This window comes from Vipera berus (assembly GCF_964194415.1).
Source record: "Vipera berus genome assembly, chromosome: 5".
NCBI classification, from domain to species: Eukaryota; Metazoa; Chordata; class Lepidosauria; order Squamata; family Viperidae; genus Vipera; species Vipera berus.
Window position 1 is genome coordinate 55,682,855 of NC_138207.1, and position 27,912 is coordinate 55,710,766.

The 27,912-nt window shown below is 39.3% G+C and overlaps 2 protein-coding genes across 7 annotated transcripts in view; one reads left to right on the top strand and one right to left on the bottom strand.

The window, feature by feature from the left end:
- Window positions 1–17,919, bottom strand: part of ABLIM1 (actin binding LIM protein 1) — a 215,909-nt gene extending 197,990 nt beyond the window's left edge. The window contains exon 1 of one of the 3 annotated variants that reach the window (XM_081328191.1): window positions 17,702–17,919. In XM_081328191.1, coding sequence (XP_081184317.1) covers window positions 17,702–17,714 — 13 coding nt within the window. In that variant the 5' untranslated portion in view covers window positions 17,715–17,919. Of the gene's footprint in view, window positions 1–17,359; window positions 17,435–17,701 lie in introns of those variants that run through there. The other 2 variants (XM_081328193.1, XM_081328192.1) reach the window with 2 other exon arrangements.
- A 160-nt stretch (window positions 17,920–18,079) lies between these two features.
- Window positions 18,080–27,576, top strand: LOC308668344 (uncharacterized protein). Of its 4 annotated transcripts, none has more exons than XR_014026500.1 (4): window positions 18,080–18,207; window positions 25,340–25,516; window positions 26,299–26,977; window positions 27,412–27,576. XR_014026500.1 is itself a non-coding variant. In XM_081328196.1 (4 exons), the coding sequence occupies exons 1-2, from the start codon at window positions 23,702–23,704 to the stop codon at window positions 24,632–24,634; spliced, it is 867 nt and encodes a 288-aa protein (XP_081184322.1). In that variant the 5' UTR covers window positions 21,881–23,701; the 3' UTR covers window positions 24,635–25,516; window positions 26,299–26,977; window positions 27,412–27,576. The 4 variants fall into 4 exon arrangements, 3 of the variants coding, with proteins under 3 accessions (XP_081184322.1, XP_081184320.1, XP_081184321.1); XM_081328196.1 differs by lacking the exon at window positions 18,080–18,207 and adding an exon at window positions 21,881–23,962 and having other exon boundaries at window positions 24,029–25,516; XM_081328194.1 differs by lacking the exon at window positions 18,080–18,207 and having other exon boundaries at window positions 21,881–25,516.
- Window positions 27,577–27,912: the final 336 nt, after the last annotated feature.

Sequence of the window (27,912 nt, forward strand, 5' to 3'; positions counted from 1 at the left end):
TAACTGCATTTCAAGCATATTCAAAACACACTATCCTTCATATTGATATATGAAATATAATACTTCATATTCAAGAAATAAGATCCTTACATACACACACACACACCCATCCTATCAGAACTCATCCTTCCCACCATCCTGCCAGAACTAATGAAGCTTCTTGGATGAGAAGCAAAATGTCTTCTGCCTCAAGGGAAAAAAACAGTCCAGCTGCCTTTTGAAAAAGCACGTTTGAAACAACTATGACCAGGATGAATGAGAATCTCCACAGACATGCATTCCTAGCAGGGTCACCAAAACATGAAGAACATCCTTTTGTCCTGATAAAGCATGCAGATATCTATATCAGGCCGGTTTGATCTGGTGATTATGACACTACAAGAAAGCGGGAGTCCATGAGTTCAAGTCCTGCTTTAGCTAAGAAAGTCAGCTGAATGACTTTCCAGTCACTTATCTCTCAGTCTAGCCCACCTCACAGAGTTGTTGTGGGGAAAAAGAGGAGGAAGAATATATATTGGATATATCACGAGTTATATTGAGTTGTAATAATAAAGGTAGGATATAAATAAATAAATCACTATAGGAATTGCTGGAGCGAGATGACCACTTTAATGATACCGACAAAATCAAACCATTGTTTCATTATGGGGAAGAAGGTAATAATCATTATTATTTTTAACCAAGGAAACCACCTGTCAACACCTGATACCTTAGGACACGGGTGTAAAACTCACGTCACGTGATGTGTTGCGACATATCGTGACTTTTTTTGCATTGCCGGAGCTGGGGTAGGCGCAGCTTCTGTATGATGCAACCAGCCTGCGGGCTGGCAATTTGACAACCCTTCCTTAGAAGGTATTTCTTATTTCCCAGATCTTCCTGAACTGGAAAATGAAATAGATCAGCACTGCAGTCATTACCAAATTGGAAAGCTACAGGAATTGATGGAATAGTTACAGAAATATGGCATGCAACAGGAGAATCAATGAATACTCTAATCACTCTATGCCAGCAAATCTTTACAATGACACAGCAATTACCAGATTGGAAGAGGACTATCTACTGCCAATACTAAAGAAAGAAGACTTATTATAGAAACATTTATACAATATCCTTAACTTCACATGCTAGTCAAATAATTTTAGGATTAACAACACAGATTAAAGGCCTATCTGGAAAAAAGGAATGCCAGATGTTCAAGCTAGTTTGAAAAAAGACTGGGGAACTGGTGCAAATTGCATGTTTGAGAAAGCCAAAGAAGGAAATACACCCTTATATGATAATAGTTCAAGGAAGACTTCAGTTGTATCAACTATGTTAAGCTATAGAATGTGCTTAGAAAAAATGGGAATCCCAGTCTAAAGGACATATGTAGTCTGGATAAAGCACAGTGAAATAGAGTGACTAAAGGTGGGCAAGGGAGATAGAGAAGTCTATACATTTCTTCCTTATTTATTTATCCTATGCTGAATTTATTTTGAGGGAAACTGGATTGGAAGAAGATTGATGAGCATGGTTTTAAAGCTAAAAGAAAATAGAAACAATTTTCACTATGTTGATGGTACTACTGAAAATAGGTGAAAATGCAAATGATCTGCAAGTTCTAGTAATGAAAGTCAAGAACCCACTGTGGAAAAAATGAACAAAAAATTAATGGTAACAGGTATAGAAGCTACCCTTAAAACTGACAATGACCAATGACCAAATAATGAATAACCTCTGCCTTTTAAGATCAGCTATCAACAATAAAAAAGTCAGCCATCAAGAAATATGCCGCAAAATAGTATTTAATAAGGTAGCAATGAAGTCCTTTGAAAAGATATTCAGGTTTTCTGAGAATTCTATACCTGCAAAGATTAGAATTCATGCAGATAGCCTTTTCCTTGTGACTGTCAATGTAAGTGAAGGTTGAACATTGAAAAAAACATGATAAAAAGAATATTAATACTTTTGAATTCTGATACCAGAAATGATTCCATGGGTAGCCAGGAAAAAAATGAATCATAGAACAAATCAATCCAGAGTTCTTACTTGAGATAAAAATGACCAGCCTCTATATATGATGGAAAACATTACCCGAAAACCTGGCTCCCTTGAGTTGTTCATAATGCTTGGAAAGTAGAAGGAAAGAAAGGGATGTCAGCTAAATAGATATACTCACAACAAATGAATGTCCCACTGAGAGATTGCAGACAAATCATCTTAGAGAAGGAGTATCAAACTGGCGGCCCACAGGCCAGATGCATCACGCGCAGGCCATGCCCACTGTAGGTCCGCAAAGGAAAAAAAATGTCTCGATACATCACGATGCATCACGTGACACAATCGGGTTTGACATCCGTGTCTTAGAGAAAGTCTATATGACTACTAAGAGTCCTAACTGAGAAGAGGCATATAAGGAAGAGGAATCAACAGACCAACCTAAAATGGTCTATTTTCCTTCCATTGTAACTAGCCAGCAATTTAAGCAGCCATTTTGTAAGACAGTCCAGAATGTGCTGTCAAATTTATAATGAATGACAGTTCTCAAAAGTTGCCCACCCCTGCCATATTGTTCCACTATATCTCAGTTGACACATAATCCTGGATTGATTTCAAGTAAAATATTGAATGGGATGCATCCAGAACATATATTTGACGCCCCTACCAGCAACCTATATAAGTATAGCAAATCAGATTCTAGATTTCACGTGAATTAACCTTATCACTACTTAAAGCAAATGCACATCTTTGAAAGAATAATAGGAAACAGATTTTTATTCATTATATTTCATTATATATTCAGTATATGTATTTAATCTCCTTGTGAGATTAAAAGTATTTTAGGGCATGAGCTGGCAAGTTGATTCCTTAATTACACAAAAATATACACTAAGTATTCCCCTGTCCACATAAAGGTAAAGGTAAAGGTTCCCCCGCACATGCGTGCTAGTCGTTTCCAACTCTAGGGGCCGGTGCTCATCTCCGTTTCAAAGCCGAAGAGACAGCGCTTGTCTAAGGACGTCTCTGTGGTCATGTGGCCGGCATGACTAGATGCCAAAGGCGCACGGAACGTTGTTACCTTCCCACCGTAGTGGTCCCTATTTTTCTACTTGCATTTTTACGTGCTTTTGAACTGCTAGGTTGGCAGAAGTTAGGACGAGTAACAGGCGCTCACTCTGTTACGCGGCACTCGGGATTCGACCCGCCAAACTGCCGACCTTCTGATCGACAAGCTCAGCGCCCTAACCCACTGAGCCACCGCATGCATCCCTTGCTGTCCACATACATCCTGGGGGGAAAACTTGCTAAAAATTTAGTTTCAGAAATGCTTATTTGGACATTAAAAGAAGAATATTTATTTCCCCCCTTTTTAAAGATTACTTTTAGCAGCTGTACTCTTGTACAATGAGACTTTCATACCAGAGAGAATATGCCTATTTGCACTTTTAGAGGTCAGTGCTTACAGATGTAGCTATTTTATTGTCTGCCGCAGGAAAAACAAGGAACCCTGGCTAGCCGTATAAATCATGCCACCAAACATTAACAATAGCAATCAATAGTTAACCAGGCAAAAGAACATTCCAACAGCTTCTCTGAAAAGGCAGAACGCTGTAGAAAAGAAGCCCAGCAACAAAGAGAGTTTGGCTGCCAGGATGCTGACTTCATGTACTCTGGAGTCTGCACATGATTGTTCGGCCATTATATTTACTCACTAACAACAAGGTTTATTCATATAGATTTCAAAGCAGGCATTTACTTCTATAGTGCAGTTTTTAAAACCACTTGATTAACACTTGCAAAAATGTACCCATCAAGGCTTCAGCATATTTCAATAGTCTCTTGTCTGTGCCATTTAATGAAGCCAGAGGGGTCATTCTCAAGGCCTCGCTGTCAGTGTCTATTTTGTATTGATTTAAAGACAGAATCAACTCTCCCTTCATTCTTCTCTGGAATTCAGAACACTTCACTTCTGCTAAACTACAAGAAAGCATATTCGACTAGTAAAATGAAAGCAATACTGTATATTATATTTAGAATCACTTATATTTGAATTAGCAGTTATTTCCATTTAAGCATTTTATCCTTAATATTGCTTCAGAAAGACATCTTAATTTATAAAGCAGAAATTAATAACCTGAACTTGATATCCCCATGCAGCCTTCTGCTTAATTCTATTACTTCTTGGCCTAATTTCAACCATCTCTTGTTTCAGAACTATGTTAATCACCATTAATTTCATGTATTCTACTTTTGAGGAAGGAGGATGATATCAGAAAGAGAAAGATGAATTTTCGGCAAAAGGATGGTACCGCTCACTATTGGCTTGGGTACCACATGATTTGCTTCAAAACTCTTCATTATATAAGTTCCTAATCCCCCCCCAAAAAATAATAGAACTGTGCAGTGCTTTCTTTGTAAGAATATACATACATACATACATACATACATACATACATACATACATACATATTTGTTTTTGTAGATTTTCACAGGTACAGGTATGTAGGTCTTGGCGTATTTGGGTCTTTTCCCGTGTAAGATTGAGGGTGTCTTGGCGACGTTTCGACAAGGCCCCACTCGTCATCTTCAGGCTGGTGTCTTCAGCTTCGTGCTGCACGAAGCCGAAGACACCAGCCTGAAGATGACGAGTGGGACCTTGTTGAAACGTCGCCAAGACACCCTCAATCTTACACAGGAAAAGACCCAAATACGCCAAGACCTACATATACATACATACATATATATATATTCAGTTCTTAGCAGGACCGGTGTTTGGGAAGTAATTAGTATTTTTTTTTTCATTTTTAAATTTGGGGTCACACTTTTACACTAAAAATTTAAAAAAGATTTTCAATTCGCCAACAATTTTTTAAAATAAAGAAATTATTTACCTTTTGCACAATCACTGTACACACATCCACACGTCAGTTGTGTAACAAAACATAACGTCACCGCCTGCAGTAAGTACTTACCGCGCGACCACACGACCAATCACAAGCCAAGCAGTGCCACAAGCCGAGCAGCACCATCGCAACCAGCGCGAAGTATGCATGCATAGGACCCGACACACAAGCAGTCTGCATGCACCGTTTAAACGATTTTGCTGCCAATCTGCTAAGCTTGACAGGGTGATTCAAGGCCACGTGGACCAAACATCAAATTTTCAAAAGTTACTTTTAAAACTTGCAAAATCTGTCAAAAAGAGGTGCCGGAACTCTGTTCCGGTGTGTTCTATGCCAAAAAAAGCACTGGATCTGTGTAATGTGGCCCACTGTGGGGAAAAAAGGTCTTCCCATACTTGATACAGAGGAACTGCTATTAAATAAGGTAATCTGTTTTGTCTTATGCTGTCAAGAACCGTTAAGCTCCTACCTTCCTCATCAGTTAAGTACTGGAAATTAATTTCTTCTGTAGCAATGCCGGGTCGTATCACTTTTATGAGCCAGGCAGAAAAATATTTTATACTTTAACTTTTGGGGATTTTTATTAAGGAAAATCTATTACAATTTTTGATAAGAAATAGTAAATATATTCTACCAATCATAGGTACCCAAGCCAATAGTGAGTGGTACCATCCTTTTTCTCTATGAAAATTCATCTTTTTCTTTTTGATACAGATACAAAACAGTTATGCTGCAGTTTCAAATCTTTGACTTGAAAAAAAAATAGGAAAAAAATCACCTTTGCAATTGAAAGTTAACGAAGGTTTTATATTTATGGTAACTGAGTCCTTCGGGAGAAGGGCGGTATAAAAATTTAATTAAAATAAATAAAATAAAATAAATAAAAGTAATTGCCTACTGGATCCACTCACAGCCTTTCTCAATATTGTAACCCTATAGTTGGACTAAAATGCTCGTAATCTGCAGTCATAATCACAAAATTAAATGGATTATATGATGTTGCAGTGTATTATTATATGGAAATTATACGGTGAAAGGCCACATGAAATTAAGTTAAAGGGGAAGTATGGACAGTGTTTTCTTGCTCAGTCTTTTAACCTGTTTTATTTATCTCGTTGTGGAAATTGAATACAAGACAAAACAGGTTGTAGTTCTCATTCACTTTCTGGTGTAACCTATAATACATTGCTGAAAATCACATGTGAATGAGATCATAACATCTTAACCAACCACAATAAATAAAAAATTCCAGAAGTAGACATTTAAAAGTAACATCCGTTATGAAAGTGAGCATAAATATTTAGAATCTGCTGGGTATTTTAAATATTTTAATAAATATTTACTTGATTTTATTGTGTATGTTTTTGATCAAATTGTATTTTTATTGTATTTTATTACAAATCACCCAGACAGTTCTGGTATTAACATTCCTTAACATTTTTAGTAAAATAAGATCATTCATTGTTTTTGTGATCATTAGCAGGATGAGAATGGAGCATGCATATCTTTGCTACCTTCTATGCGCTCAGCCTGCCATCTGCTCTTCAGAGCCAGCCAGAACTAGGCAAGTAAATCACACATAGATTTTAAAGAGAAAATTAGGGTAAAAGCAATTCCAATAATAATAGAACCAGATTAATTCTTTTCTAGGAGTCATTTTTAATGTAATCTGGAATCAGCTCACTGATTGCGTGTTATTTGGTAAAGATTTAAGGAGTAACTGAATATTTACATTGACCCAGGATTATTTTGCTCACAATTAGCATAATCCACAGGGGAAGAACCTCCTGGTGTGTATTTCTGATCTCTCCTAAACTACAGTGTACTCCATGATATTTGTGAGCAGGATTATCCTGAGCATAAATCAAAGATAGCTTGCTGGGAACCAGCATCCTTACACTGTATCCAACTTCACAAATCCCCCTGACATTGCCACATGAATATGATCATTTGTTGACAAATGACAAAATGCAGCAAGGACTTTGTATCACAATTTTCTTCAAGTTGAGCAAGCACCAGATCAAAACTGAAACATACTGGCAGCCAAGTGAAACATTCTCATTCTATCTTGAAAAGAGAAACTTCTCTCTCACTCCAGATCCAAACACTAACCCTGATGATTGCAAATGAAAACAAAGGTATGAACCTTTTTGTCTAATGCTTATTTTTCTCAGTGACACAATGAAATAAATAATATTTATTTCATAAAAAATCATAGAAAAAGAACATTATGGACACAGAAGTTTTTTTTTTGGGGGGGGGGGTTCCTCCCTTCTCTCCAACAAAGGAAGCTGCTTCTTCCTTTGATTCAGGCCAGATAATTAATTACACTGAAAAAGAAATAGAACAGCAGCTATGGCTGCCAGGACTTGATAATTAACAGGGGAGCTAAATGTGAATTACTGCCCTTTGCAGTTCTAAACTGAATGGCTGGGCAACTTTACCAACATGTCTTTTCTATGTCAAAGAGTTCTCATGTCTAGACATTCGACACATGCACCTGGGACTCGGAGTGTCCCAGTTGATAAAAATACACCCTAAAATCAATTATAAGCCTGTGACAAAACTAAAGAACATTAAGCCATATTTCAGATTACCAATTTTTATCTTTTTAAAAACATTTTTCTATGTGCCAACAATGCATGTAATATGAAAGTGATACACAAAATGTTTATTTTAATAAAAGTTGTTTGTAGAATGAAATTCAAACACGTGTGTTTTGATACATACTGATTGGACAGAATGGGTTTATTACTGATACAAGTCAATATTGAACTAAATAACTCATTCCTGGGATATATTTCTACAGCAAACTTTGATATTTGAATCCTAGCCAAAATCAAAAATATACTCTGTCGCAAAGAGAATGTGTTCATTGGGTAATGGCCAGATGACATTCCTAGTCAACTGGGCCAAGTATTTTTGCAATTCAGCTAAAACACTTTTATAACCAATGTACCACAAATACCATGAGACAAAAGAGGAATTGTGTGATCATACAAAAGTGACTGTCCTCAATTTTTCCAGGAAACAGTTATATTATTTTAGACCCAAATGCTTTTATTTGTCACTATTCAAGGCAACTAACCCACATATAAATCAGAATTTTTATTTATGAATGTATTTGCTATTATTAACAATTGTAAACAATTTTGATGATAACCATTCGTTATTAACCAATAATCCTATTTACCTGGATTTTTTTTTGTTATTTTGCTACTCAAATGGTATCTTTTCACAGTAGATAGCTTCTAACTTTTAGAATCAACTATAAATAGGTAAAGGAACAAGCAACCAAGTAGAATGGGTACAATTGGTATACAAGATGGATCTATGCAAATGCATCAACAGGAACTGACCATGGGGGAAGGAGAACCACCACATTTTCCCAGTGAGTCCTATGGGTAACATGTGCAGTGCAGAAAATAGATATAACAAACAAAATGGAGGCTGCACCCCTTTTCCTCCTTGTCCTTTGGACATAACTAAGGTCAAACCCAGCTCCTCTCTATGTCATCCTATGAGAGACAAATTGATCTTCTCTGCCCCAGACAAAGCCTCTGCCACCCTATCTGAAACAAAGAACAGTAGTGTTGTTCACTACTTCACAGTGCTGCCATACGGCAACTTATCAAGGTAACTGCAACATAATGTAATAAGGTGAGAAACTTTTCCTTCCTCAGTCAGGGACACTAGCCTGATTACTTCCATATTCCATATTAACAATGGACTTTCCCAGTTCTGCTCCCACTCTTAAAACAGTTTTGCCTAGAAATAATCCTACGACATGGATACGGATGAAGATCTCATTAGCTTCCCCAAAACTGAACAGAAAATCAGATTACTAACTTTCTCACCTTATAGCTCCCAAGTACTATATTTTTTGTGTGTTTCCACTTTCTTGCAAAAAAAGGCACCCAATGATCTTTGCAATAGACATGTTCTTTTTCCTCAAACTTGTGCTCTGTATTTCTGAATTTTCCATGACACCATGATGATATTGAAGCTCAAGAAGGTCCAATAAAGAAGCATTACCTCCATCCCAGACCTGCCATCGGTCATCAATGTGCCATCCTGAATCATTAAGAAAGTGTGATCAGTGCTATTTCAGTACTTTGCCATGTCTGAAATCTGACTTAAAGGGCTTCAAAAGTTTCAGGATAACTATTTCTGAAAAATCTTCATCAGAAAGGAAAATATGGAGATAGACTGGAAATTATCCAATGCCATAAGTCTAGCGATAGCTTCCTGAATTAATTGTTCTCAGCATTTAACATAAAACAGCAGAATTTCTTAGTGGAAGATAAATAGTCATCTTCAATGTGACTCTACTATGCCCTTTTGAAAAAAATGATAATGTAATTTTTAAAATTCTTTTCAAAGCGGACACCAGAATATCCGTATATGTTCAACATTCAACCATCAGCAAGGAAAACACATATGCCAGCAAACCTTGTCAATGAACATGTTTAAAATCCAATTACTAAAAACAGCCATACTTTTTCATCCTTTTTATATATTTTTATTAAATTTTGTTAGGAGATAAAGAGACAAAGAGAATGGAAGTACAAAGAAAAAAGGAGTGATTTCCAACTTTTTTCAGTACAATAATTTTTTAAAAAATACATCTGAACCCTTTGCTTTATATTTCTACAATAAGTCAATTTAGTTATAAAAAATCTAAAATCAAAGTTTATTTTTTTTTCAGTCTCCAACTCAAAGTCAGAAGTACTTTCCAAGTAGAAACAAAACTATATAGATTCTTCTTTAATTGAAACAGTTATTTTTTTCTTGTACGTCTTTAGCATCCATTTTCAATTGTGGGAATTAAGGAAGAGCCATATTTTCTAAGGTTTATGTGGAAGCATAAAAAGCAGCTTAAGTAAATAATATTGCAAGCACAATAGCTTGGATCCTAGATCTCTAGTAGTTTTCTATTCAATGAATCTTTACCTTTTCTTTTCAACTAAAGGTTGGATTCCCCATCCAAACATCATTTCTGAGAATTACTTTAGGAGGTTTTTGTGAACAATACTGATATATAGGAGCTAAAACAGCAAAGAAGAACAGTTGTTTTGTAGGCTTCCACAGCATGCTAGAACATAAATTAATAATACATGCTAGCTTAATATAATGAACTAAACTGAAATGTGGCTAACTAGTTTGTGGTTTAGAGGGTCTTACAAACATAGCCTAGAATTTTAAATTTCACACCAACTCCTTCCACTTATTCTCTCCTTTCTGTTAGTAGAACATGACAAAAAGAAGAATGTTCTAAAGATAACTATCAAAAATGGTTCACACCATTAAGGCTCTATAAATAGGAAACAAAGCCATGTGCACTACAGCTGGGTGACAAAAATTATGCAATGGATCATGAATCATATCTTACTGCTGAAAACAAATCACAAATTATAGTTATAACATAAGCGGTAGATGGATATGCAATTCAGCCAGCTGGAGAGACTCGTAGACAAAAGGACTCATTAGAAAGATCCATCTTTTGATCAGCACATCCTGATAAAAGATAAGAAAAGCTAGTATAGTACAAATAAAGAAAAAAACCCATGATTATAATGATAGTTTTATGGTATTTTTATAGTATAAAGAAGACCATGTTGTATAAGCTGATATTGTTACTGAATTGCATTACTCCTCTCCAGCAAGTTATATTTTTATGAAATCAGAAATGATACAGATCTCAATATACAGACCTCAATATCAGTATTAGAAGTAAGGATCAAAGTCATAATAACAGAAAAAGTTTAGATGTACTTATATGATGTATTAAATTTATCTTACAGGAAGACTTCCCCTCTCACCCCAAGTAATTGATTTTTAAAATGGGATGTTTAGACTCACTGAACAAATTATCATGGAAAGAAGTGATTATTTTCTATCTTCTGTTTTCAAAGAGACCATCCTATTTCTGTACAGATAATTCACACATGCATGCCTGCCAACAACTGAAACTAGATTTTTAGAGTCTTGGGTCTATTCCAATAAGTAATGACTTCCCATGATGCTTCTGTTGTTGTTCTGTATGATTCTATATGTTCATGTGTGCAAGTATAGCACAGGGAAAAAAAGGAAAGAACTCTCAGTTTGGGATGTAGAAAACTAAAATGGTCCCAGCGTGTTTATATTTACTCCTCTAGTTGATGAATAGGAGTTCAGAAGTAAGATTCCCATTGTTATAGTTTTATTGTGCCTCCCTAGTACATTTGAGGTCAAAACATTGAAAACTTTGCTTGATAGAATTAATTTCAAAAACTTTGCATTGCAGACTCAAATCTCTAAAATAAATTTCCCACGGCTAAGTTCCTTTCTTTTAAATTGCCACTCTTCATGCTAATTGCTATTTATTGGCTATTCAACCTTTGAGGGGCCAATTGGTACACTGTTTAAATTTATTTTTTTAAAGTGGCAGGCATGGCAGTATAATAGATTCAGCAGTGGTGCTAGTGTGAAACTTTTATTTTTCCCACCTGCCCATAATTTTGTTTTAAAATAAGATAGATTCAGCTATGCAGCACAAAAATAGAAGCAAAGTGATCCCTAACCAATGGTTCTTTACCATTTTCTTGAACATATCCAGCACTAGAAAGTTCATCTTCCCCCCTCATATTTGGCTTCACTGTTAAATAACTTCCTGTAATTTAAGTCTTTTATTCCATATCCTGCATTCTCAAATTACAGACAACAGGGCCTAATTCTCTGTTAGCGACTTTCAGAAATGTGAAAACCTATTCATACCATCAGCGTGTGAATGCACAAAAGTTAAACATCACACACACAAAAATGGCCAACAGCTGTCTTTATGCACAGGCAACATCATAAGCAGGTAACCACATGATTAATTGCAGCAGCAAGATCATGTTGGCTTGTGTTACTTGCTGTGCTATTGTCTCTATTGTTTGTGAAGCATTTTGATTAGATCAGATTCAGATAACTTCCCTCCATTTAAGGAACATATGCGAGGCTTTACACCTGCCCAAGCTGATGCCAGTGGCAGTCATACAATTCTGTATAAAATTTCCTGGGAGTGACACACACTGAAGTCCAAGAGACTTATTTTCTGTAACCATGCATAGAAGTGAACTGCTAATTGTTTAGCCACAAGCTAAGCTTATTTTATCTTTTTAAAGTCATACAGAAGCGTGGGCATTCAAAATAGCTTAAAGCTCATTGTACAGATAGACAATGACAGGAAACTAGCAGCTCACAATCATTCTGGTACTCATTTATGCTGACCTATTTGTAATTTTTCCCCAGGAATTCCAATTAGCTTGTAACCAAAACAAGAGAGATTTTTAAAAAATAAATAAAAGATGCAACTCAAGATAAATGGTTAAGTTGCTTTTGTTAAGTCTAGCACTTCACAGATTTTTTTTCTCATAAAGCCACACTTTAACATAGTCTTCACGTTGTGAATCTAATTCATGGTAAAATGTTAAAAAGCAATCGCATAATAAAATTAATCTAAGTACCGGTAATTTAACAAACACATTCAGCAACAATGCTAATCCAGACTATGATTTTATTCTTAATAGTCTCGCATTAATCACATTATTTTACTACGGTAAGTGTCCATATGTCAGTACCTTCCATTTGTTAATATTTCCATTCGTTTCCATCATTTTTTCAGCATTTGAATTTCCATGCTTCCCCCCAAAACTGTTAAAAATGGAATAACCAACTGGCTAAAAGCTATGGAAACTGGTTAATATTTTTAAAGAATACCAAGTTTGGGGAGCCTAATCAATCATAGGACATTGGTCGTTCTCAATCTCCATAAACTCTGCTTTTTTGTAAAACTGACAAAGTGAGTCCTTCGGGAATAGGGCGGTATAGAAATTTAATTAAATAAATAAATAAAATAAAATATACTGTATAACCATCAAAATACATTAACAAAAGCATTGATATACAGGTAGAACCTGATTTTAATTCTGCAACTCAAACATGGAAAGTTCTATCCATACAATTAACACAACTATTGTGAGAATATGCAAAGTTCTTTTCTCCTTGGCCATCATTCTGATATTATTACAGTATCTTATACTTAAAAACCTGTTTTTAAAAACTAACCATTACCCTGATAACAGCTAAAGGACACAGAATAATTAGTTGCTTAGTTGTTACATTTTAGATGACAAACTTCTCTGTCTTTCAAGTACTTAATAACTTTGAAAAATTTGTTAAGTAACTGCACTTTGAGGATCCCCCTCCTCCTCCTGCTCTTCCTTCTCTTTCTCTTTTACCACTTCAGGTATCAAGGGAGATAGAAAGTTCTGCCTCTTGCTCTTCTGGCAATCTCAACCATTGTTAGCTGATGTTATTGTAGTGTATCTTTCATGTTGTCTTTCCATTTAAGGAACTGTGAATTATCAAATATAATTCCATTCCATAATTAATAAAAATATTCCACAGGCATATAGGCATGTTGTTAACCCCTCACTGAGAGACATCAGCTAAGCTTCCAGGCTTGCCTGGAGTATAAGCCCATGGTCATCATAAGATCCTCAATAATCACAGACAGGAGACTAACACACACTAAAACAACAGATTGTCTTTAGTCAACAAGAAAGTAAATTTCCCTTTTAATGCATACTATAGTTTAATTCCAGAACTTATTTTCCGCATCCTAAGCTTCTTGGCCATGAAACTGTGAGATTAGTTGACATAGATGATAGGTGAACAACTATACTTGGAAAGCCTTCATGGATATCTGGTGGAACAATTGTAAAAATGTGATCAATACTTACATCCGTAAGTCCAGAGACTCCCCAATTGAAACTATGTATGTAAATCCATAGATTGGGCTACAAATCTAAGCCACTGGGATAGGAAAATAAGAACACATTTGTGGATGGCATTTTGCTGGGAATCCTGTTAAGCCGTGCCAACTCATTTTCTTGTTTAGATATACTTATAGGCAGCTTATGCTTAAATCAACTATTCCTGTTGTGCACTTTTCTTCTTTCTCTGAAAACCTCAAGGGAGTTGATTGACTTGCAGTACTACTTATTATTTAAATGTAATATTATTCAGTCTTGATCAATATTTATGCTCACTTGGCCAGAAGGGGCAATGTAACACAGTTAAGCTTATTATAAGATGTATTTTGCACAAGTTACAGATAAATCATTACTCAAGTTTGTAGCCAGGTGATATACCAACTGCAACCGTCACATTACAGTATTGTTCATTTTCACAAACTTCCTGGCTAGTTTATTTATTTATTTATTTAAATTCCATTTATATCCTGCCCTTCTCCGAAGACTCAGGGCGGCTTACAAGCTTAGCAGTAGCCTTCATTCTATGTATATGCCTGCTTATTAGGGCTTTCACACACCCCACAAGCGGCATTATTACAAAGTCAGCTTAATTGCCCCCAACAATCTGGGTCCTCATTTTGCCTACCTCGGAAGGATGGAAGGCTGAGTCAACCTTGAGCCTGGTTGGATGCAAACCTGCAATAATTGCAGGCAGCTGGTGTTACTTAAGGAGGCATTAGCCCACTGCTCCACCAAGGCTCTTTTGTCACATCCTTGACTATCTAAAATAAAAAATGTAATTCTGTAAAATAAAAAGTGTGATCTAATTAAGGTCATAACCATTATGGACAAATCTCTTCCCATACTATTTCTGTCTCCCATTTCCATATACCAGTAAGGGTTGGGAGCCATATAGTAGCTGCATTATTTAGTCTTCTACAACCGTCTGCTGATTGAGACACCATTTTATAGAATTTACCTGTACTTAATCCAGATACCTGGGTTGGGACAACATGCCAATCCAGGTTAGCTAAGCAAACCAAGAAACTGTAATTTAAAATGTACAAAACAAGTTTTCCAATAACAAATATGTCGATATTTAAATAGTTTTCTGCAGTCTGTAGATTGCTGGAGCTTATTAAAATTACCATTTGACTCCATCGAAGATTGCACCCCAAATAGTTCTGATGTCATCTACAGGCAACTAAGAGGATTTTAATAAAGTTTGATTACTTCTACCAAGAGGGGTCCTGAGCATTCTGGTCTATAACCAATCCCTGAGATGTCACATAGTTTTTGTTCTATGTTTGCAGAAACCTCAGTCTGGTGATTCTGGTTACGTGCATATAATTGGAGAATGTAAATATATCTTGGCACAAAAATTGACCCCTTTATTTATTTATTTTAACTGAAATAGCTTTAATAAAAGCAATTTCCATAATAGTCATCTGTGTTTATGCACCTTGTTGGGAATACTTGGGGCCACTGAATACATACATCACTCATGCATAATCTGAATCTGGAATTGGCAGCCAAAGACCACAGAAGATGGATATTCAATAGTATTTTTCCTGTTTTTCCTGGTTGCTATATCCCAGGGCTAGGCAACCTTGGCTCTTTTATGACTCGTGGACTTCAACTCCCAGAATTCTGGAGCCAGCCATGCTGGTTCAGGAATTCTGGGAGTTGAAGTCCACAAGTCATAAATTCCGAGGTTGCCTACCCGTTATATCCTATTGTTTCTCTTTTTGAAGGAATGTTGTTGTCAAAGCAAGAAGCAGCATGACCATCAGAAGGATGCATTAGCAAATGTCCCACAGGCTACCATTCTTGTTCAATAACATAATCAGTTAGGCCTGACTAGCAAAATAATATACATATAAACCTGTCTTGAATTTTACAGTCGGCTTCCCAAAGTCTTCTTGACAGATTTCTCCCAAACTGCTCAATATGCACTCTTTGGAGCTGCAGTTAGCCCTTGCTTTCCAAAAATATTTCCAGATAATACTTTATATTTGGCTTTCTAAACTCTTTATATTTAAAGCTACCAAAGCCATTGCCTTAAATCTGTCAAGTTACTACATCCTAATGTGATGCTTTATGTTATAATCGTAGTATTTTAAAGTTATTCGGTATTTTGAATATTTTTTAAAACCTTAATTCACAAGGATATCAAAGCTTGTCTTAAAAGATTTCAGTCTACTGCTATATGTCTAAATTATACAAAAAATGTTGATTTGCATGTTTGCTCTCCAGTATGTTGGACAGCTGGGAAGCATAATATATGACATCTAATGTTTTTCTTAGCTTATTTCTTGCAAAAATGCAAAAACATTGAAAGTAGACCAGGAGTACTCACCTCTCTAGTAATAAGAGCTGCTTCAATTTTCTCTATTTTACAATAACTTTACAGTATGGTTTCTGCAATGGTCTTGCAATTCTAGAGCTAGCTAGCAATAGATGTTGGAAATGAAAAGTGGCACAAGGTTTTCCATTCAAGGATTAAACAGATATCTCTGCAGAAAGATGAAGGTGAAGAGATCTTGGAGTTGCTGATGTGCAAGTTTTATAAATCAGAGGAATTCCCTGAGCATCCCACCCATCCTCAAAATAAATTAACTAAATGTGCTTTCAAATTTCAGCTGAATCAGTACTGTGACATCACAAAATTTAGAGGAAGCTACCAACATTAAGGAGCCTAGTCAGAATATGCAAAGTTCCTCCCATGTCTCCACCTTTTCTTTTTCCAGTACCAAGCATAGCCACACCCATGAATTTTGCAGACAAATCAGTATTTGCAGATTCCTATAGGAGTTTTGTTCTGGTCACAGTCCATTCCATTTTGTTCAATTATTATTGAAAGAACAATTACAGTGCAAGTGAAATAAAGCAAATGCACACAGTGGAAATCAGAGAAACATGTCTTTGGTGCTGTTATTTCTTTACAAGTGCATGTACATAAAAGGTCTTACATAGTGTACACAATGCATCTATAAAATATCAAATGCACTGATTTCTCTGAAATATTTTTTTTTCTGTCCTCAAAACAAAGCACATAAGACAGATCTTATGTCCCAGTTCCAAAGAAGAATTTTATATCTGGGCTTCTTTCCATTATGATCCTATGCATCTATATTCAAAAGGATTTCTGACTGGGTGCAAGAAAAGTGTGCAATGGATTGCTGTTGAAAAATATACTAATATTGTAATATTTTTATATCCAGATAATAAAAGTTGTTTGTAGACTTTAACATCAATATTATATGCATTTCCATGAATAAGACCCTTAGAGAAAAATACCTAACACTTCATTAAAACAAGTATCTACAAGGCTGAATGACTAAAATCACTGTACCAGCTACTTCACCTAGCTCAGAAAGCAGAACATACTAGTATTGTTCTGGTATTTTTCTTCACTTCCTATCAATGCAAAATTCTACCTGCCAAATTCTTCACAAAAAAGATTTTTTTTCTTGAAAGGAAAGACAGCCTGGTAAAGCTCCCAAGTGATTGTGATTATTTATTTCCTTTCTCTGTTGTCCCTCCCTCTTACCCAAAGAGATTCATTGCAGCTTTAAATATCTTGGTGCATTAATCCCCAGTTTTACCATCAACACTGTAAAACACTGGTCCCCAAAAGGGTGGGGTGGAAGCAAAATCTCACCCCACCCCTACGAAGGTAGGTTCACTGACCAGGCCAGGCTTCCTCGCACTCACAAAAGAGAACTGTGGTGTAACGCCAACGGCCACTAAAGGATCTCCCAAGCGCAGCTCTTCTTCCCCTCCCTCCCTCCCTGGCAAGATCAAGCAAATGCCCGACGAGGCAGAGCGAAGTTCTGATGCACGGCAGGTGCCTATTGCAGGGGAAGGAGGCGGCGGGGGGGGCGAGAGAGGGAGAAAAGCGATAACACGAATGCAACTACCGGCCCAGGGAGGAAGAGGCGAAAGAGGCGGCGAGTTGGCCTTATCTCGAAGCGTTCGCTGGCTGAAAAGGGGTCGACCCAACCTCCTGTCCCGACCCAGATGCTCACTCACCTCTGGCGGACATGGCTCAGACGGACCAAGAGAGAGGAGGAGGAGGAGGCGGCGAGCGCAAGAAGCGAAGCCCCCCCGACGTTAACCGGGCGCAGCCGAGCAGCATCTCCCCATGTGCCGCCGGGACTGCGAGCGAGAGGGCGGTACCTGTCTGCGTCTCAAAGGGAGCGAGGGAGCGCCGCGGAGTAGCACAAGAGCCGACCGCCGCAGCCACTGCGAGCAGCGGCCGGCTGGGCCTGGGCGGGGCCATTTGCCGCTTCGCCAGGCGCTGCAGCGCCAGTCGGGTCTGGCTAAAAAAACAAGCGCCTTTCCCGGCCCACCAATTCGTGGCCGGGGCGGCCTGCGGAAGAGCGGGGTGGGGGTGGGGGGGGCGATTTGCCTCTTCGCTCCTTGACGCAATAACATTCCGGAATGAATTCTGGCTTAGCCGCCGGATAAAGAAGCCAAGTCTGTTTTTCTGAGGGCAACTCGGGACATACATGCCGTTTGCATCGAGCTAGCAACAGGTACTACCGTCATCCAGGATATTTTTAAAAGGGGAGGGGGGCGCCTCCAGGTGCCCACAATGAAGGAACCTCAGCCAGTATAAACTGATGGAAACTGTATTTGAAATGATCGGTATTTTGATCAGCAATTTTGCATTTAAAGCAGTTAAATCGGTTAAAATATATTTAAAATATATTCTAAATGTAGAGTTTTCCCCACGCAAATATAGTATTGTTTTCAATGGGCAAAGAATAATGGAGGGGAAAAACTGACTTCGAGGTAAGATGAATAAGGGGCAATGTTCAGATAATTATTCTTCATTCTGGGCCTTTCAGAGCCTTTATAAATTCCTGTTGCTTCCTCTCTGCAATGAACGTTTTATATTTTGTGATGTTGTGTGTGACTTCAGATATGTGGTGATTCATCAGCTGAAGCACAACCATATTATGGTTACAAAACCAGTCAGTGTTGATGACGCCTCCTGGTATGGTAAAAAAGAGAAACTGACCTCAAACATGGCTGATAAGCTGTTTTTTTCAAGATGGAGATAACAATGTGCATCTTAGTCAACTATTTTACACAGCTCATTCTCTTGGCACAAATGGCAAGACTTTAATCCTGGAAGAGTTTCCAAATGGATTTTTTTTCAGTGTGCAGGATAAATTGATGGCCAGAATACTATCATAAAGTTAATAGATGTTTGAAAGCCAGGTAGAATTAATTTAGTGTGGGGCAGTTGCTAGGATATTAAGACCTGGGCTACCAAGATCCAGGTCCTTTAAGCCATTGGTGATCTTAGAGCCCAATCACTTTCACTCAACATAGCCAATTTCACAGATGGATGCTATTCCCATAAGTGAAGGCAGAAATACTAGGTATGGCATCTTGAATTGATGGAGAAGTGGGATATACATCCAACAAATGTTGCAATTAACAATTCATATTTTATTGTCTATTACATTAATCAAAGCCTAATCAAGCTGCTTGGTACATTTTACATATACATACATAAAAAGAGCCAGGATGGCACAGTGTTTAGAATGCATTATTGCAAGCTAATTTTGCCAATTGCCAGCAGTTCAATTCTCAAGGTTGATTTAGCCTTCCATCCTTCTGAGGTCAGTAAAATGAGGACCCATATTATTAGGGGCAATATGCTGACTCTGTAAACCGCTTAGAGGCCTGTAAAGCACAATGGAGCTGTATATAAGTCTAAGTGTTATTGCTATATGTATGGATGCTGCTTGACTTCTTCAGCGGCCATTTGCTGTCACTTATAGCTGGACACTATGTGGCGTATTGTGTCATTGCCACTACTCATGGCAGGATGCTACATGGTGCTTCATACTGTTGCCACCGCTCACAGGAAGAAGCTGCATGGTGCTTCGGGCTGTTTCCGCTGCTTGTGGCAGGACACCACACAGTGCTTTGCACCGTTGCTGCTGCTCATGGCAAGAAGCCGCGCAGCTCTTTGGGCCATTGCTGTCGCTTGTGGCAGGAGGCAACGCAGCGTCCTGCTGTTGCATACTGACATTATAAGGACAATCTCCCGGCCAGAGAACAACCAGGGAATCTCTAACACGGCAGCCATTGACAGATGACAGCTGTCAAAAGGCTGCTGGAAGAAACCGCGCACGCGCACAGGCCGGCAGCAACCACTGACAGTGACAGCTGTCAAAAGGCTGCGCAGGCGCAAGAACCGGCCTGGCTGACAGCCGCGAGCTGTCAAGAATGCCGGCTCCCTAAACACGCCTCCCCTTAGCCGGTAAGCCAGCCAGCTGACGGATTCCCCTGCCAAGCCGCGCAAGCGCAATCGCCCGGGAGCTGTCAAAGCTACCGGCAGGCTATTGGTCGCCGCCCTCGAGGCGGGAGAATACGGTTTCCTGATTTGTTGTAACAGTTGACAGTTCGCTATAAAAGGAAGGGTTTCTCCGCTTGTCATCTGTCCGGAGCTGAAGCGAATAAAGCGTTTGGAACCCAGCCTGCCATCTCTCTCTGATCATTGTCCGAGCTAATTCACCTGCCGCGAGCAACGGCAATAATGTGAAGCGCCATGCAGCGTCCTGCCGTGAGCAGCGGAAACGGCCTGAAGCACCATGAGGCTTCTTGCTGCTAGCGGCAGCAATGGCATGAAGCACCATGCAGTGTCCTGAGAGCAGCAGCAACAGCCGGAAGCGCTGTGCAACCTCCTGCCGCAAGTGGCAGCACTGATGTGATGAGCCACATGGCTTGACAAGTGTCGAGGCATGGGAGGCCTGGCTGTGGCGATTCTACCAGTAAGGTAAACGGGTGTGGGGCACATGGGGCAGCTTCAGCCCCCCTACCCCCACTCTAGCTAGGGCTTTCAGGGGGAGGCTTACTTTCGAGGAAAACACGGTTTGTGGTTGTGTGTGTGTCTGTATGTGTGTGTATATACATACATACATACACGCATGCATTGTGGCGCATATAAAAAGACTACAGTGATATTATTTTCACTAAACAGTTGGTCCCATCATTAGACGATGTAAGGTTGTCATATCAACAAATGAAAAAAAATAGGCAACCCTGTATGCAGACATTATCACAGTCTTTTCTATTTTACAAGTGACCATGAGACTATTCCTTTACGCTGTTGTATCATACAATATAGATAACTTTATTATCAATTATTTTAAAAAAACAAAAACTATATGTTCCAGAATTTCCTTTATACATTATTAGAGTTAGCAACGTTGAACAAAGCAGGTCATTCGAATATTTAGAAATTCTAGTCCAAGCCTTGACGTTATGGTCCAAAACAATATCTGAAAGTTAAAAGTATAACAAAAGCACTATCTTTCTACCTGCATTGATAATAGGTACATCATATATACAATCAAAAACTTCAGAGCAACAAAAGTAGTATGTTATCTATGGCACACTATGTATATCTGTCATAATGATTAAATCAATGTTTCTGAGGGCCCCATTCTGTCTGCCTAGATGTGCACCCAAGTCTTTAATAAGTCTAGGAACTACCAGTATCCTGATTTCATTAAAACCCTGAATTGGACTCTAGGATACATTCTCAAATTAATATCTGAAGAATCCTTTAGTGGTGTTGACTTTGCAAGCTTTGGCTTTTTTACTCATGGCTATAGATTAAAATCCAAATATTCAATATCTTACTTTCAGCTCTTCTGGAAAGAAAATTCAGTAGCATATATATTCTCAAAGGCACTCCAGGGGGATCTAAAAAGTCACAATAATCATTACAGCTGCATGATCAGCCTGTGTGCTGCCACCACGTGGTTGTTTGGGGAAACTATAATATGCTATCTTGACCTGGTCAGCCAAACCCCTCCTTCTCTATGACATATTTCCTCCTTCTCTTGATCATGTGCCTTACACCCCTCCCCTTTCTGGGATGGACTTCCTCCTTTTTGCTCCCTGGGGACTCTCCTCCTCCATAACCGGCAGACACACGTGCTCCTCCATGACCAGCAGACACATGTGCAGACACTGTGAGTCGATACTGTCTTTTGACCTTGGAAATATCGTGTGTTATCATCTAATTCACCCCATCTGCTGTAATCTACACTGCATGCAAATAAAGGTATTTCTGGATGATAAAAAGATATTTTTATGAGTTCTGCTATCTGGAAAGAATTGTTAATAGCGATAACATCTGCTTATACAGACCAGCACAGGGGTCTTAACAAAGGGATCAATCACAATACAGCAGTTTGATCCAGAATAGTCAAAAGACAGTTTGAACTCCTTGCCTGCCTGCAATAAAAAAGGAGATGATTTAATTTGTCATTCTCCAGCTGATTCTGCAAGAGACAGAGTCGTGCTTTTAGGGTCTGTGCTTCTGTGAACTGTTGTCTCTTCCTGTCTTCCTGAGACCAGCCAAAAGACCTGTTAAAATCTTACTGCCTCTTTGTCATTGAATTTATAGCCAGCGTCTTAAAGTAATATGGAGAGACTTTGAAATGCAAATGAATTTCTGCTCAGATCTACTTTGAATGTTTACAAATGTTCCTAATTGCAAAGAGAGACTGTTTGTTTGTAACCTTCAAGCCTTTCTGAAATCAAATGCAGGATCAAAATTTCCCTGTCTGTCTTCTCCAAAATGCCATTCACCCAAATTTGACTGGGAAGATCAGAGATCTCCTGTGTTGCAAACACAATTTGTGTTCAGAGCTGAATTTTACTCAAAAGGGAAGAAAAGTTTGTCAGTTTGCTAAACTCCCTTTGTTTAACAGACTTCTGAGAGCAGCCATAAAGGGGCCATAAAACAGTTGCCTTGGTAACCAAACCCCTGGTTTACTGCTGAGTGAAAGAGACCCCTACCCTTGGAATGCAGGAAGTAAACAGCAAACTTGGATTTATGTTAGAGCAGGCAGCGACCTCTGGTGGCCAAGCTGAAACATTTATACTGTCTGCAAATTTAAACTGCATGTGAAGCTGTATAGACAGAGAAAGATATTGATTCACACTTATGACAAGCCATGAAAGCATCTTTATATGAAAAAAACAAGTGATTTAGCTAACAATCCTAAAATATATCTTTTGAATCTCCAGAGGGAAGATTATTCAGCAAGCCTACAGTTAAGTTACCTGCAACTGAAGGCCTAAAGCAAAGCAATCCTACCCAGTCCCACTAGCTCTAAACAAAGGAACAAGGAGCAAATTAACCTTCGTTAATGGCACAGTTTAAAGCCTACAGTTGACACTCTTAACATGGACAGGCAGTTCCTTAAGAGTTCCAGACCGGCTTAAAACTTGTGGTCCTAAGAAGAAACAATCTGGCTGACCTTGTGTCCAAGTGAAGGCTAGGGGCAATAACAGGCTTGTATTTGCTCATGCAGCACAGCACACTCCCCAGGGGCTGATCTGCAAATAACAGGCTTGCTTCCAAACAGCGACCTCTAGTGGTCAAAGGATGAACTTCGTTGAAGTACCCACTTACGCAAGCAGCACCCCGGTGGCTGCTCAGCAAATATAAGGCTTGTCCCCAGGCACGTGTAGAGTGCCCCCTAGTGGCTAAAGGGTGAACTTTCCTGAAGTCTCTAACCACACAGAAGGCGTCACCTGGTGGTCAAAGAGTAAAGTTCACCGAATTAGTTAAAAATACCTAGGAAGTTTCTGTATCTATCCTAGCCATGGCGGAGTGTCCCATTGATTCAGAAGAGCTGGTTCGACCAGACAACACTGATTTGTACAAAGATCCTGCTGTAAAACCTAAGCGTACAATAAAACCAACCCAGAAACTCAGGGAAAATTATGAGGCAACTAGAAATGAACTTTCCAGTAATCTGTCAGAACTATGGGACAGAACTGCATACTGCATGTCAGTTTTGGAGAGCCTTAATGATAATCCTGCTGAATTAAGAGGCTCTATAGGTCATCTATCTGCAGCATATGAAAGTTACCAGCGGCTGTCTGCAAAACACACAGGTTTTTTGAATGACTCTAATGTAGATGATTCCTCAGCAGAACTAACCAACATTGATGAACTAAACCAGCAAAGAGATCTCCTAGTGCAAGATGCAAAGAATAAGGCAGAAATCCTTAGAACTGCAGGAGACCAGATCTCATAGATCCACATCAACTAAAGTCACAGTACGTTCTGCTAGATCCTCTCGCTCCAGGGCTTCAACGATACATGACAAGCTAGTGGAGGCCCGTGCGCTTGCAGAAGAAAAGAAAGTGCAAGTTTCCTTTGCCAGGAAGGAAGCTGAAATAGAAGCCCAAAGCAAAGCCCGCCAAGCAGAGGAGGAAGCCCAGAACAAAGCCCACCAAGCAGAGGTGGAAGCTGAGAACAAAGCCCGCCAAGCAGAGGTGGAAGCTGAGAACAAAGCCCGCCAAGCAGAGGTGGAAGCTGAGAACAAAGCCCGCCAAGCAGAGGTGGAATACAAAATAAAGATTCTGCAAATGGAAAAGGAGGAGGCAGCCGCCCGAGCAAAGCTGAAGGTCTATGAACAGGCGATGCAGGAAGGCACCGATGTGGATTGTTCCATCCCAATAGAAGTGGAAGATCCGATGGAACACACCAGTCAATATGTGTTAAAGCATAATGTTTGCAACAATGCAGAGCCATCTTCTGTACTTCCCACGAACAACGCTGTCCTGACTCACCACAGAGACCCCAGAACCACAAAGGCCTGCACCTCTTCAACACCACAAGTGTGCCAACTGTACTTCCTACGAACATCAGAGACCCCAGAACCACAAAGGCCTGCACCTCTTCAACACCACAACACAAGTGCGTCAACTGTACTTCCTACGAACATCACAGAGACCCCAGAACTGCAAAAACCTGCACCTCCTCAACACTACAACGCAGGTGCATCAGCTGTACTTCCTACGAACAGCACACAAATCCAGCCTGCACCTCTTCAATGCCACAACACAAGTGTGCCAACACTTCAAACTGCATCACCTCTCGCCAATGACAATGTAACTTCCAGTAATCAATAACGGTTGAATTGACAGTCAGCACAAGCCTTAGGGACTACACCACAGCTGAATGCTCTTGCAGCATCGTTCTATCCTGGTACACCTTCCCCTTATTCACCAGAGAACTTTCACACCCAAGGGGTCCCACGAGTTTCTTTGGCATCAAGTAGTGGGGGGTCAGACCGTTCTGACCATGTCAGATACATGATTTGCCGAGAGCTCCTCAACTCTATCCTCTCAAAGTTTAATGACCGTCCAGAGACCTACAGATCCTGGAAAGCAACCTTCAAAGCTGCTATTGCTGATCTCAACTTCAACACCAGGGAGGAACTTGATCTACTCATAAAGTGGCTGGGCCCAGAATCCACAGATCGTGTTCAAGGACTCCCCAGACGCAGGTCTCACTGCTGCGTGGGCAAGACTTGAACAAACCTACGGAAGCCCAGAAGCATTAGAGAATGCCTTATTCAAAAGACTACAAAACTTTCCGAAGTTAGGCAACAAAGACAATTACAAGCTTCAAAGTCTAAGTGATCTCCTCATGGAAATAGAATTGGCAAAAACAGACACACGTCTAACTGGTCTGAGCTACCTGGATTCCTCCCACGGTGTCAATCCAGTGGTGTCAAAACTGCCATACAACCTGCAGGAGAAATGGACACAGGAAGGCTCAGATTACAAACTACGCCATAATGTTTCCTTTCCCCCATTCTCATATTTTTGCAGGTTCATCAGCAGACATGCCTGGACAAGAAATGACCTCAGCTTCAACTACCCTGAATCCAGTGTGTCTGCTCCATCATCATCATCAAGGTTCATCGGCAGTCACGCCTGGACAAGAAATGATCCCAGCTCCAACTACCCTGAATCCAGTGTGCCTGCTCCATCATCATCATCATCAAGGTATGTCAACACAGCAGCTCAACACAGAGACTCACGTGGAGCTGTGCTTACAAGAGCCTTGGTGGAGCAGTGGGCTAATGCCTCCTTAAGTAACACCAGCTGCCTGCAATTAGTGCAGGTTCGCATCCCACCAGGCTCAAGGTTGACTCAGCCTTCCATCCTTCCGAGGTAGGTAAAATGAGGACCCAGATTGTTGGGGGCAATTAAGCTGACTTTGTAATAATGCTGCTTAGGGGTGTGTGTGAAAGCCCTAATAAGCAGGCATATACATAAATGAAGGCTACTGCTAAGCTTGTAAGCCGCCCTGAGTCTTCGGAGAAGGGCGGGATATAAATGGAATTAAAAAAAAACCGGACATCTTGCCTCCTGTACCATCTCCTCAATGGAGTGATTCAGGTGGTGGGAATGAAGATTCTAATCGTCAGTGTCCTATTCACAAAAGACCTCACCCTCTTAGAAAATGTTGTGAGCTTAGAGCAATGAATGTACAAGAGCAGAAAGAGGTTCTCCAAAAACTTGGAATATGCTACAGGTGCTGTGCTTCATACGATCATTTTGCTAAAGATTGCAAAGCCTTTGTCAAGTGCACAGAATGCGATAGCGACAAGCACGCTACAGCTATGCATCCTGCTCCACTTCTAGGCAATCCACAGCAACCACCTGCATCCAACCCTGCTTCAAATTATGGCGGGGAGCAGCATGGCGGGGAGCAACTAAATCATGCTCCAGTCTCAAATGTCTCATCTTCACCCCAATCCCCAACTTACCTTGTTCTGCTCAAGGACCAACAAACTCAAGAATTGAAAGGCACCAAAAACTTTTATCACACCCATCACAGAGCTTGTCCTGCTTTCGCCTCTTGAAGACTGAATTTGTCGCTTTTCCTGGTTGGATCCTGACTTCAAGAAGAAAAGTGATTTGAACTTTAATTTAGACTATTTTAGGCCTGTAATGGCAGTTCTTATTATTGCAATATGTATGCATGTTTATTTCTTATATCTCTCAGATTTTTATGTCTCATATATCTCAGGTTTATTTCTTATATCTCTCAGGTGTTTTATGACAACAAGCAATTCACAAACGTGTATTTGCATTTGAATAACTACCGTTATATGATTTTCTATAGTGGTATTATGAAATACCAGACGGGGAGTGTGCTGCCACCACGTGGTTGTTTGGGGAAACTATAATATGCTATCTTGACCTGGTCAGCCAAACCCCTCCTTCCCTATGACATATTTCCTCCTTCTCTTGATCATGTGCCTTACACCCCTCCCCTTTCTGGGATGGACTTCCTCCTTCTTGCTCCCTGGGGACTCTCCTCCTCCATAACCGGCAGACACACGTGCTCCTCCATGACCAGCAGACACTGTGAGTCGATAGTGTCTTGACCTTGGAAATGTCGTGCGTTATCATCTAATTCACCTCATCTGCTGTAATCTACACTGCATGCAAATAAAGGTATTTCTGGATGATAAAAGATATTTTATGAGTTCTGCTATCTGGAAAGAATTGTTAATAGTGATAACGTCTGCTTATACAGACCAGCACAGGGGTCTTAACAAAGGGATCAATCACAATACAGCAGTTTGATCCAGAATAGCCTCTCTCTGTGTACATATGTGCAATTTTGATGCCTGTGCAAAAGATGCAGAGCTTTGCTTGCATTGCCATTTTGACTATTTGGGCTTTCCCTACAGAATATTAGGCAAGCCATCTTGGTGTAATGATTAAGGCACCAAGTTAGAAACTGGAAAACTATGCCAGATGAATTTTGAACATTGGGACTTTTACTTAGATTTTAAAATCATTAAATAAAATATACAGCTTTTTTTGGAACCGATTTTTTTGTTTAAGTCATATACTGTTTGCACTCTTTTTTGCTTCACATCTAGGCAAAGGTGAATTGCTAGACAAGTAACAAGTCTTCATGACACTGGCAAGACCTACATTCTTCACTACAGCATCTTCCCTGTGTCCAAAGGAAACTTTGAAGTATATATCGGAAATGCATGTCCAGTTCTGCTGTACTCAAGGATAAAGATAATAACACCCATTCATGTTTCCCCGTTTGTATAAGAGTCATGCTGTTACAACACTACATTGCGCAGTTCTGGCTTTGATAAGCTATTGCCAATATGTTGCAATTTCTCTACAGTTGCTTCCAAGAATGACATCCTCTAATTCAGTATTTTTCAGACTTCACTCTGTAACAGAGACAGTCATCTCTAAAGAAGCCCAAAAGTTGGAGAGTTTGAAATAAAACTGGTTTATTAAATTACCAAAGGAATATAGTGATAACAGGTTGAGGCCATGAAGTTGACACATTTTAAAATTGCCTCATTTGAATTAACACTACTCTAATTTCTTATATAGATGATTGTAAAATAATTATT